Source organism: Acyrthosiphon pisum, chromosome A1 (genome assembly GCF_005508785.2).
Source record: "Acyrthosiphon pisum isolate AL4f chromosome A1, pea_aphid_22Mar2018_4r6ur, whole genome shotgun sequence".
Lineage (NCBI taxonomy): Eukaryota > Metazoa > Arthropoda > Insecta > Hemiptera > Aphididae > Acyrthosiphon > Acyrthosiphon pisum.
This window is the reverse complement of record NC_042494.1, coordinates 39,574,129-39,586,259: the sequence shown is the minus strand read 5'-3', so window position 1 is coordinate 39,586,259 and position 12,131 is coordinate 39,574,129. Positions and strand designations below refer to the sequence as shown.

Below are 12,131 nucleotides of genomic sequence, written 5' to 3'. Positions count from 1 at the left end.
ATATCACTGTATAAGAAAAACGATTCTGAGCGAAGACGGTATATCAGTCTATGTATTAGACATATATATACTTATCTATGGTATTAAAAAAAAATTGACCTATAATAGGTACCTATAATAAATTCCAAATTAATCATATCATAATATCTATTAGGTACTTATAAGTTATAACGCGTTATACATCAACAAAAAACCGTGGTAAAATCATAGATATATCGATACATCCAACGAAAAGAGTATTAACTCGATTTTTTCGTTTTTCAGTTACGACTATATTCCGATAAAGAATCATTTTCTCTATCGATCACAAAAATGATCGTAGTATACTTTAGAAGTTTCAAGTCCCCACGAATAATATTATACAATCACAATTATTATAAAATAACTAAAAGAGTTATCCTAGGTTTTTAATATGTAATTTCGTCCAAATTTGTACTTAAAATGACTATAAAAATAAACTGTTTAAATGTATATTTTAGATTTTTTGGTAACAGAATTAATTACTTACGTGGAATCTTGTTTTACATTTTTAATTCTTAGGTACAAAAATTGAACAATTTATAAATTTTTAAGTACAAAATAATTTTTCAAAATTTGATCTTTAAATGCTTATAAAAAAAAATTGTGCCTAGTATTTTTAATATTTTTCAACTGATATTGTAACAATATAACAGGAGCTTTGTATTAAATTTATACACTTTTTGGCCCAACAGATAAAACTTTATTGATATTTATAGAAAAAAAAACTAAAAAAATTTAAAACTGAAAATGTCCGTAAACAGCTCAAAAAGAGTCAAAATATTTTCAAAATTGTATGGTGTATAGGAAATGCTTATATAAACATTCAATAAAAATTTCATGTATCTGCAGTTATTCGTTTTTGAATTAGAACAAAATAAGGAAATCGCTACATGAGAAATCGAGTGAATATCCAATGTTGTAAAAATTTGAATTTCAAACGCTCATAAAAATTTAATTTGACTTTCTTATAGATATTTTTTTTTTGATAAATATAGATTATCCTATAAGGAATCTTGTATCACATTTTAAAATCTTAGTTCTAAAAAGAAAAATTTTTACGAATTATAAACTCAACATAATTAGGTAATTTTCGTGATTTTTCCATATTTTGTCAATTTTTGAACTTTAAATGCTAATAAAAAAAAACTGTGACTAAGGATTTTTAATATTTTTCAAATGACATTGTAACAATATAGTAGGAGCCTTGTATTAAATTGTCAAGTATTTTTACTCAACAAATAAAGTTATATTGACATTCATAGAAAAAAAAACTAATTAAATTGGAAATTGGAATTGTCCGTAAACAGCTCAAAACAAATCAAAATATTTTGATGTATCATGTATAGAAAATGAAAATATAAACAACCAGTGAAAATTTCATGTATCTACAGTCATTAGTTTTAAAGTTACACCAAAAACCAAAATCAATTTTCTCGAAAACAGATTTTTCGTAAAAATTCCCGTTTTTCCTTAATTTTACTTTTGTTTTTCATGGCGCTTTTGAATGGGAAATTTTTACTTTTGACCCCCCCCCCCCCCCAAAGTACCAATTAGATTCACTTTCCTATCAGAAAAGGTACTGTTGAAGAAAATCCAAGCACTTTTATGTCCTAAAAGGTGATGACAGACACAAAAAAAAAATAAATAAAAAAAAAAAAAAAACACACATCATTGTAAAATCAATACATTCATCGTTCCACTCAGAATCTAGAAATAAAAATACCTACAATTATTTAATATTATTATATAGTTTTTCATAATTGTTAGAACAATAAAATTATTATAAAGATATTTATCACAAATTATTATTTTTATAATAATTTTTGGTTTCATTCGATGATTTTAAATAATTAATTATGAACGTCGAAACATCGAATATGATAAAATTATGATCGTATTTTCTGCAGTTTTCTTGATCTAACTAGATACGTAAGTCATATTAACAACAATGGTATGAATTATTTATAACACATTGACTAATATTTCAATATGATACGATGATTGCTTATACTTGAATTGACTTTCATGTATTTTGATTTGAATGATTTATATTTCATATAAATATATAATACATATTTACTATAAATTTTAATTCCAAATTTATAACCACCATATAATTTACTATAGGATATTTTTTTGTACACAACATCTTAATGACTTGATATTATTACGTGACAAAAATTTATTTCATACATTTATGAAGATAATTGCTTGTATTATAGTGATGATACTTAACTTAACATTTTAGTCAAATGTTTATTTTTTAATACATATAATAATTAAAATTAAAAACTAACTAATAAGTTAGTTGTTATAAGGGAAAGTAGGATATACAATAAAAATGATACATATTACATATTAGATACTAGAATAATCTAAAAATAAATCATTGTTTATATACTATTTATTATTTCCACTTCAAATAATGTGTTCATTAAAATATGTTTTTAAATTATTAAATGGTACAATTAAATTATTATAATTTATACAGGAGGCTGGCTTTATTATATAGTATATATATGTACTTAATTGTCTGTTAATCTTAATTTGATATTGTTCTATTCTTTTTATGTAATTGTCAAGCTATCATAGTATGTACTAGCGGCTTTTATAATAATAAAAAAAAAAAAAATTATTATAATTATTTTGTTATATTTTATCCGTTTTCTTTTACTCAAGTGTTTTATATCGAAAAACTAAAATATAGATTGATTGGTTGATGAAGTTTTTATAACTATTCAAATTAAAATTAATAAAATGGAATAAGCTATACATATTTTAATATATTTTTAGTTATTGTTCGTTTAACAAATAAAAAATAAAAATTTGAACCAATTTTATTTTTCAGAATTGGTGTAGTGGTTCGGCCTAAAGGCATTAACCACTATGACATTACAATGGGTGTTATTACTAGTATTAGTAACCACTTTAATAGCGGCCGAAAAGGGTTCATACGAGGAAACTGGCAATGACTTGCTAAGATGGTTGGATAATAGTGGAAGAGGGTTTGGTACATGGAGATCTCCTCAAGAAGATGAAGATGAAGAATTAGAATATCCGGCGAATATATTTAAAAATGGCAAGTACCTATTAATTATTATTAGTATAATATAATGTTAATATCAACCAACACAGTTTTTTATTTATAATTTATATTAACTTAATTTGTTAACTACGTCAACGTTTTTGTATGAGATTATCTATCAATTTGCATCAAAAAGGCCCAACTTAGGGCACACATTATTGTTTCTCCTCGAGAATCTTGAGAAACCACACTTTCCAATTAAAATATGATAAACAAACTCGCTATATATTCATAACCTTCATTAATCTACTCCAATGTTTACAACTAAAAGTGAACTTAAACTGTGTTTGGCAGTCGGCAGACATGTCACGCAAATCATCCACATGCTCAATAAAATCTAGTTAAAAACTTCACTTTTTTCGTCAATAAATAACCCACGGATCAATCGAAAGAATTTTTTCAACTAGAATTGTAATACATGACAAAATAAAATTTAAGAAATCTCACATAAGTATCTAAAATCATTACCTACTTAAAAATCAGTATTAAAACTGTCAAGAGTATAAGTCCATACTAAAGGCAATTGTGGTTATATGCATCGAAGTGTCGGCAGAGGACCTTGTTGATGATCACAACTCATCTGTAAACCTAAAATCACACCAAAATCCACAGAGATGAGCTTTCTGTTCCACCGACCTCCTTGCAAACAAAACCCAATTATAATCATAATTTACTTGTTATCTGTTCGAGTGTTACCTTTTTTTCTTTTCATTCACTAACCCGCGGCAACTTAGGCCATTGGGTGGTTTTTAACTGTGGGGGAGAGTACTGTGTAGGTTTTTGTAAACACACGTGTGTTAGAGTGTTACCTTTATTATTTTTATTTTTTTTTTATTATTACATAATACAATTATACCTTTCATATTAATAACTTTAATTACACGTATTTTTAGCATAATTGCTTAGTATAATTTATAATTTAACCGTATAAATATTATCATATATTATGCTAAATACACTTCTATGAAAACAATAAACAAATACAATTTTATATTATAATCTGAGATATGAGTAAAAACAAATTCCACAAATAGTAAAAATATTAACTATTTTATTTTTAAAGATTAATATATATATATATATATAGATATCACTATCTTTATACAACAAAGGATTATTTTTTTCTCTCAAAATTCAAAAATATAAAACTAATATATTTACTTATATTTCTTTTTATAATTTGCTTTTGCTACCTACGTCTTATTTTATTATGGAAAAAAATTAATAACGAGCCGAAAATATACTTATTCTCTTTCACCAGCATATACTCACTGTAATATAATAATATATACGTTTATCATGGAATTATAATATTATATAGAAATAAATTATAATAATTTCATACTGTGTACATTTAATGTTTTATGCAGTTTTTTTAACTTATTCAAATCACTTATGCAATATGTACAGTTATACTTATTTAAGAACTTTTTTTTTCCCACACTATAACCTTTTTTAATCTTAACTCTCGTTTCAATGCTTTTCTTTTGAAAGAAGTATTTTTAGCTTCTAAGCAGGTTGGGGAAAGCATTCGTTTCAAAACGGTGTTTTTCTTTTATTGATGTATTATACGAATTTTTATTTTTTTATTACGCATTTAAAGTTTCAAGTATCGACTATGAAATATATTAATATCGTGAATTACACCGATCGTATCTTAAATTCTGAGTAGACCAACAAAATAAATAAGGTTTTTTGTTGTTATTTTTTTAAATTTTATATTCTTTAAATTTGGATTTTAAATTTTTATGTAAAGAAACAATGTAGAAAATCGAAAAATGACATCTTCAACATATCCATCATTGTAACTTAAATTCTCATCCTTAATCAGTTTCCACGTAATTTGGTCCGGTAAATTATATCCATAGATATTTGATCTAGTACCAAAAAATCTTGTACCAACAATATCCGGTTAAAAAAACGTCCGGTAAAAAAAAAAAATATTCAATTAATAATTAAAATATTAAAATTGCATTAAATAACGTAACAAATGTACCTATAGTAATATAATTATATTATAAAAATATTTATTTTTTTTTAATTGAACAAAACTTATATATTTACAATCCGTATTTACATGTTATACAATAAGTAATATTATGAGATTTGATTGACGGGAGGGGGAAGTCACCCATTGGCGGCACCCCATAAAAATATTTAAAAATTAAAATTATAGCTAAATATGTATTGATATTGATAGTTTCATAATTTTCTATACTTTATTTTTAAGACATTGGCTTATGTCTTTATTTTCTTTTTTTCGTGGGGTAATTTACATCCACAATAGTTTATTCTATTTACGTTTCTTGAAGCCTTTGTACCTTAAAAAAGATATAGGTACATATTTTCCAAATAGTCATACGATGACATCATAACGATACTGTAGCAATAGGTATAGTACTTCTACAATTGTTGGTTCACGGGCAATAAATAATTACATTATTATAACAATTCCAAATTCCCAATGAAAATAATGGTTTTCTTCTTCTGTTACCAACTGTTTGACCAATTAATAAAATTATTATTAAAATGTAATATTATTGTTTTACGAGTATTAGAAACATCAATACATATTTACACGACACACTAGGCACTGACGAAGATTCCATTAACATTTTTTTTAAATATTTATGAAAATTACTAAACTTTACAATTTAGTTTAAGTAATACACGCTAATGATCCTGTTATCGAGGCTTTAACTTTAATAATAAAAAAAAATACAATACATATTTAAAGCCTTAAAGAGCTTCGCTCATAATTTTGATTTTATATTATTTTTTTATCTGGACGTTTTTGAGCCGAATAATTTTGGTACAGGACATATTGGTAGGGGATCAAATGTAGTGGATCATAGCGTAATTATTTTTTCATTGATTATCGATAAAAAAATGTTTGCTCAGTCAAAATCTTGAAAAATTAATAAAAGGTTTCTCATAAGTTTTTTACCTACAAAAAACAAAAATTTAGGCAGAAATTCACATTTATTTTTTAAGAGCGTTTGAAGTTAAATTTTTTACGATATTGGATATTCACATAATGACATTTTAAAATGCAATATTTTCAGCAAAAATGATTTCAATCTACTGTATTAGTAAAATAAATTAGGTACTTCAAATAAATATAATATTATAAAAATATATAGTTAGCAATTTAGGCTGACCGCTGACGGACAGTCTTCGCTCAGTATTGTTTTTTGTATGCAATGATTTATTATTGAATTCAAATTTAAGTATTTAACAGATACATTGCAGTGACCCACTTGATATCTATTATACATCAGAGTGGCATCCACTTTGTGTTTTGTTTTTCTCGTTTATTTTAAAAAGCACTAAGCATTTTCAATGTTGACATCTCAAAAGTACCAACTAGTCATTATATCCAATTTTCTACCAGAAATCTACTTCGTAATTGAATGTTGATGATCAGATCAGAGCAGTTACGCTAGAAGGTCGCTATACGCTCAGAATCTAAAATTAAAAATACTATAATATAAATTATAATATAAAATAAATGCTATAGTCAATTACCTATATATCAATGATATAATAATTTAATAACTATTATACAAATATAATCTACGTCGCGGTCGTGTTCTTAAAATGAAAATACACAAGAATACAATAAGGACATAATAGGTATTATCATATTTATAATATAGTTGACCAAGTACTAAATATATTTTAGTATTTTATATAAGGAATGCGCTGTGGCTCTTGATGGAAATTACGTCCAATAGTTAGTAGGTACTTATTGAATAAGTTATTTAGGCACATATATATAAAGTATTATTCCTTATTTTTTTCAGAAAAGGATGTATAATAATATATTGTGATAATGATATAAATGGTTATTGTCTATTGTTATAAACAAAAATTGTACACGAAAATTAAACTAACTAATTAAATCTGTGAATGTGATATATGTTACAGAAAACAGAAAACGAGCACTGTCATTTTTGACACACTGGAGACCATGGAATCAGTTAAGTGGTAACGGCAGACATGTGATTCGATCGCCATTCAGTTCGTTTTTCCCAGATACGGATATACCATCAAAGGGTAATCGGCCAGTAGGACAACCACTTAGATGGGGACGGCGTAGACGTCGATAAGTCTTTACATACTTTTAACCGACAATAAAAATGTTTAATCAAAATATTATACAATTTATATACATTTTTCTTTGTTTGATGTATGAATATTGTTTTGTTATGATTTATTCTCCAAATTTGACTGCATAATAAAATTTTTCATTTTCTGGATGTTATAGATTACCTACATTAAAAAAAAAACTATATTTTAAATTTTCAGAATAACTTCTGTTGTAAATGTTTAGTAATATACGATAATAATTATTGATGGCTTTAAAAATGAATTAATTTTTTTTCATTGGCGATTGAAAAATGTTCGGACTCACATCATCTAAAAAAAATGACAGTGATTTTACAAGTTAATATAGAGATTAGAGAATTTTTATTTCACCCACGTATTGTATTCTAGTTATTACAAAGGTTCATATTTTAACAATATTATTAATTTTTTGCAGATTTTCTTGGCAAAAACTTTATTTCATTTTATTTAAAAAAATAGTTTAATACAACAAATATTTATCAATTTGGACGTAAATAATCAATTCAAAAAGTTTGTTTTTATTTACAATTATTAAAATATGGATTTACATTTTTATTTAGAACAGAGGTTCCCAAACTTAGTTTTTCTAGTACAACTCATGTTTAGTACGGATCAGTCACTAAAAATGAATTACTAAAAATAGAACAGTTCTATATACAAATTTATATTTTATGTAAAAATGATAAGGCTGTACAAAATGTACTTATAATATGAGTTTTAAAATTATCTACGAGGTCGAGGTGTGTGTCGAAAATTACACCATAATGACGTACTTTTTGAGATTTAGGATAATAATAAAAATGATAATGTACGATAATAATAATTTACGCAAAATATAATATAATACTATTAGATAATTCACAAACAACAAGAAATAAAATCAATTTTTTCTTTGTTAGCATGTGGCTTTTCGCGTATAGGTATCATTAGTGGTACGCGTACCACAGTTTGAGAACTTTTGATTTAGAACAATATATTATGCTAAAATAAATGTTGAGTATTAAGGTAGGATTAAAGTCGAAGTAATAATCTCATATACATATTCATGTTAGGCATAAGTCTAGTTTAGCGCCCACGCGAATTTTTCGATTTTTTTTTCGGAAACCTATGTATTTCGACGAGTTTAAAACGATGGTGTAAAAATTAATTTGCGGAAATGATTATTTTGGAAGTTACAGCCTTCCAAAGTTTGCGATTTTACGTTTATATGCATGCGCGCAACACTACTATAAGCGCAGCGACAAGTGCCGCAAAACGTGTTATCACTGCACATACTCGTACTATACAACATAACATACCCCGTGACCTACTTGAGGTGGTGTTGCATACCAAATCGGGGGATATTTTCGTTTTTAATTGTCCGAGCGAGCGCAGCGAGCGAGTGACCCCGCTCGGTGACTCGGTGCAACAAAAATGCAAATTTCTTAACCGTGTGACCCACTTGGGGAGGTGTTGCATAGGAAATCGGGGGATAAATTATTATTGCACTATCGTTTTAAACAGGCTAGAATACGTAAGTACAAAAAAATAACAAAAATGGTCCTCCGCGCGGCATTATAGTAGATTATATTATATTATATTATCATAAGCGTAAAATCGCAAACTTTGGAAGGCTGTAACTTCTAAAATAATCATTTCCGCAAATTGATTTTTACACCATCGTTTTAGACTCGTCGTAATACATAGGTTTCCGAAAAAATCCAAAAATTCGAGTGAGCGCTAGACTTGTTCCTCGTGTTATTTCATGAACATGTTTATATATATGACCATAAAATTATAAAATGTTTCAAATGTCGTGAATATTGTGAATTATGGTTTTTTTTTTATATTCAAATACGATTATTTCAATTGATGGATTTATCATTGATTTTTTGATGGTTTATTGGTCACGGTATATACCATGGTGGTCGTCTTATACAAATACCATTGACACAATAATATATAAGTCTAGCAGAAAATAACGGCTGAATATCAATTTGTAGAACGTCAATGTTGTTTTTGTATCAATAAGTAATAGTATATATATTGTGTGGCAAAGGCGGGAAGTGAGCTATTTCGCCCAAGACTGAAATTTCTTTCCCGCACTAGCCACACATACTATTTTTTGTCACGCCTCTTCGTTCATCAATCACGGCAAAGGTAATACAGAGATCTATAATCTATGCAACAATCAGGCTATTCCACGAAAATAATATTTCATGAAAGAAACGATTTGGTTTTATTTATTTTAAGCGTAATGCATGGAGGAAATCATATGAATATAAGATGTAATCAAAAGCATCTTAAGTATATCTACCTATAATATTTTAGGACCGTGGTATAGATTTCAGTGTCTATTTGTACAGGCGATACGCGTGATACGCGATCCCAGCACTTTTTGGGATTTCCCACTTTATCCCGAGTCATTTCTACTAAGCCTTCCGCGAAAACCTATTCAGCTGAAATCTTACAGGTAAGACTCCTCCTATCCCGGTGACGCGAGCTATACCGTTCACAGAAGTTGCGAAACCACAGTGAGGACCACAGACCGATGGAGTCTGTGAATGATATAGGTGACAGTGGTTTGGTGTGGTGCGGTGTCTGGCTTCATGATGTGCTCTGACTTCTGAGTGACAGTACCGACTGGTGCCACTTGATCCCGGATGAGTGACTACCCGGGCTGTAGTGACAAATCTTTACCAGTTACCACACAATACACATACAAGTGTTCTAAACCAATCATACCATTCTTCACAGTAATAAAACCTACTAAATAACCCAGGCGAATGACCTCAGACATTATTAAAGCCTTAACTAAATTAAAAAAATATATAAACAGATGACATTTGAGAAATTTAGGCCCGGACTACTTAAGTACTTATTTATCAAAACAATGAATTTTAGTCAACACGTAACCATCTATTATTATTATTTTCACAAAACTACAAATGTTTTTACACTTTGGGAATACACTTATGTAGTATATACGTACGATTAAATTTTTATTAGTATACCTACATTGATATCAACATTATAATTTTTTTTTTAACAGCCGTTGTTTATACACAATAGTCTAAGACCTAATTAGATCTATATAACACAATAAAAGTGTTCAATTTAGGTTAATAGGTTATTAGTGTTACAATTTTTGTATTTTATAAGAAAGTTTTGGAACAAATGCACTTTACCACGCCCCTCACAAATTTCAATTTTTTTTTTTTTAAAAAAGACGTGTTTTTCAACGATGATTTCGAAACTGTTTGAATTTTTGTGCGGAAACCATTATTTTGGAAGTTATAGCCTTCCAAAGTTTGCGATTTTACGTTTATACGCATGCGCTCAACACCACTATGCAATACCGCCGCGCGGAGCGTGTATAACCTATTTAAATATTATATTATATCAGGTAGATAAGCTAATGAGTATATTGTAGTACCTACTATACCTATATACCTATATACCTCCGCTCCGCAAATCGAAAATATCCCCCGACTTGCTGTGCAACACCTCCCCAAGTGGGTCACAGGGTTGAGAAAATTGCATTTTTGTTGCACCGAGCCATCAATTTGAAAAAACATCGTACAGTGATGCGGTGCTAGCGGCACTCGTCGCTACGCTCCTCGGCGCCGTCGCTCCGCTCCGCAAATCGAAAATATCCCCCGACTTGCTGTGCAACACCTCCCCAAGTGGGTCACAGGGTTAAGAAAATTGCATTTTTGTTGCAGTTATGTTGTATAGTATGGGCAGTGATCCCTTGTTAGCGGCACTCGGCGCCGTCGCTCCGCGCGGTAATATAGTAGTGTTGCGCGCATGCGTATAAACGTAAAATCGTTAACTTTGGGAGGCTATAACTTCCAAAATAATGGTTTCCGCACAAAAATTCAAACAGTTTCGAAATTAGCGTTGAAAAACACGTCTTTTTAAAAAAAAAAAAAATCGAAATTCGTGAGGGGCGTGGTAAAGTGCATTTTAGCCAAAGCTTTTTCAATAACGATCTGATTTTAGATTTAAATATCTTAATAATTTCATCATTATCTATTTCGTACAGAACATCTTTTTCTATCACTATGAGCATAAAAGTATCTAGTTTACTTTCACTTTATGGACAATGTACTACACGAACAAAATCAACATGCAAAATCAGCGAATATATTTTTATTTTTTATTCTTGCAATAGTGTAATCCACAATAATATTATGTATCTACTTCAATAATTATTATAAACAGCCAGAACAACGATAATTCTTCTTCCGAAAAAGTGCCCGAAAATGTATTGTTTACTAAATAAAGACATGGTGATATCTATATAATTGTTTGGTACTATGACAATCGTCTACAACATAGGTGTGCGCAGAATCTAGGGGAAGCTGTTTTATGCTGTATGAGATTAATCCAGCCCATTTTCTTATAGAAGGTACCTATATTTAAAAAATATGATTTTTAATGTACGGTTTCGAAATAGGTCACGCAAATTCATGCTAATTATATGTCTCAGCACTACTTCCCAAATGTATTTCTAGCCCTCATAGGAAAAAGTTCTCACACATGCTTTGATTAAGGTATCAATATGAATTTATCAGAATTTATCATTAGATAATCAGTTAACGATCCTTTTTGTGCTTGAAAAGGATAAAACTTAAATGGATTTAGGTATACCTACATAATATAAAATATGATACAAGATCGAATAATCAATAATTCATCTATTTTAAATATTAAAGTATATGCCATATGGTATTATATAGCAGGGGTGGCCAGCGAGAAGAGACTCGCGAGCCACCAAATATATTAATAAAAATTGAAGAGCCAAGATGTAAAAAAAAAGGTCATATTAATATATTACATGACCTTTTTTTTTTTAAATGTTTTTTTATATACAATTTATAGACACTTGCGCTACATATATATTATGCAA

The 12,131-nt window shown here is 28.3% G+C and overlaps 1 protein-coding gene across 1 annotated transcript in view; it reads left to right on the top strand.

The window, feature by feature from the left end:
- LOC103310518 overlaps window positions 1-7,470 on the top strand; it is a 55,437-nt gene extending 47,967 nt beyond the window's left edge. Inside the window, exons 2-3 of the mRNA XM_029487021.1 lie at window positions 2,870-3,100; window positions 7,037-7,470. Coding sequence (XP_029342881.1) covers window positions 2,908-3,100; window positions 7,037-7,218 — 375 coding nt within the window. The 5' untranslated portion in view covers window positions 2,870-2,907 and the 3' untranslated portion in view covers window positions 7,219-7,470. The remainder of the gene's footprint in view (window positions 1-2,869; window positions 3,101-7,036) is intronic.
- The last annotated feature ends 4,661 nt before the right edge of the window (window positions 7,471-12,131 follow it).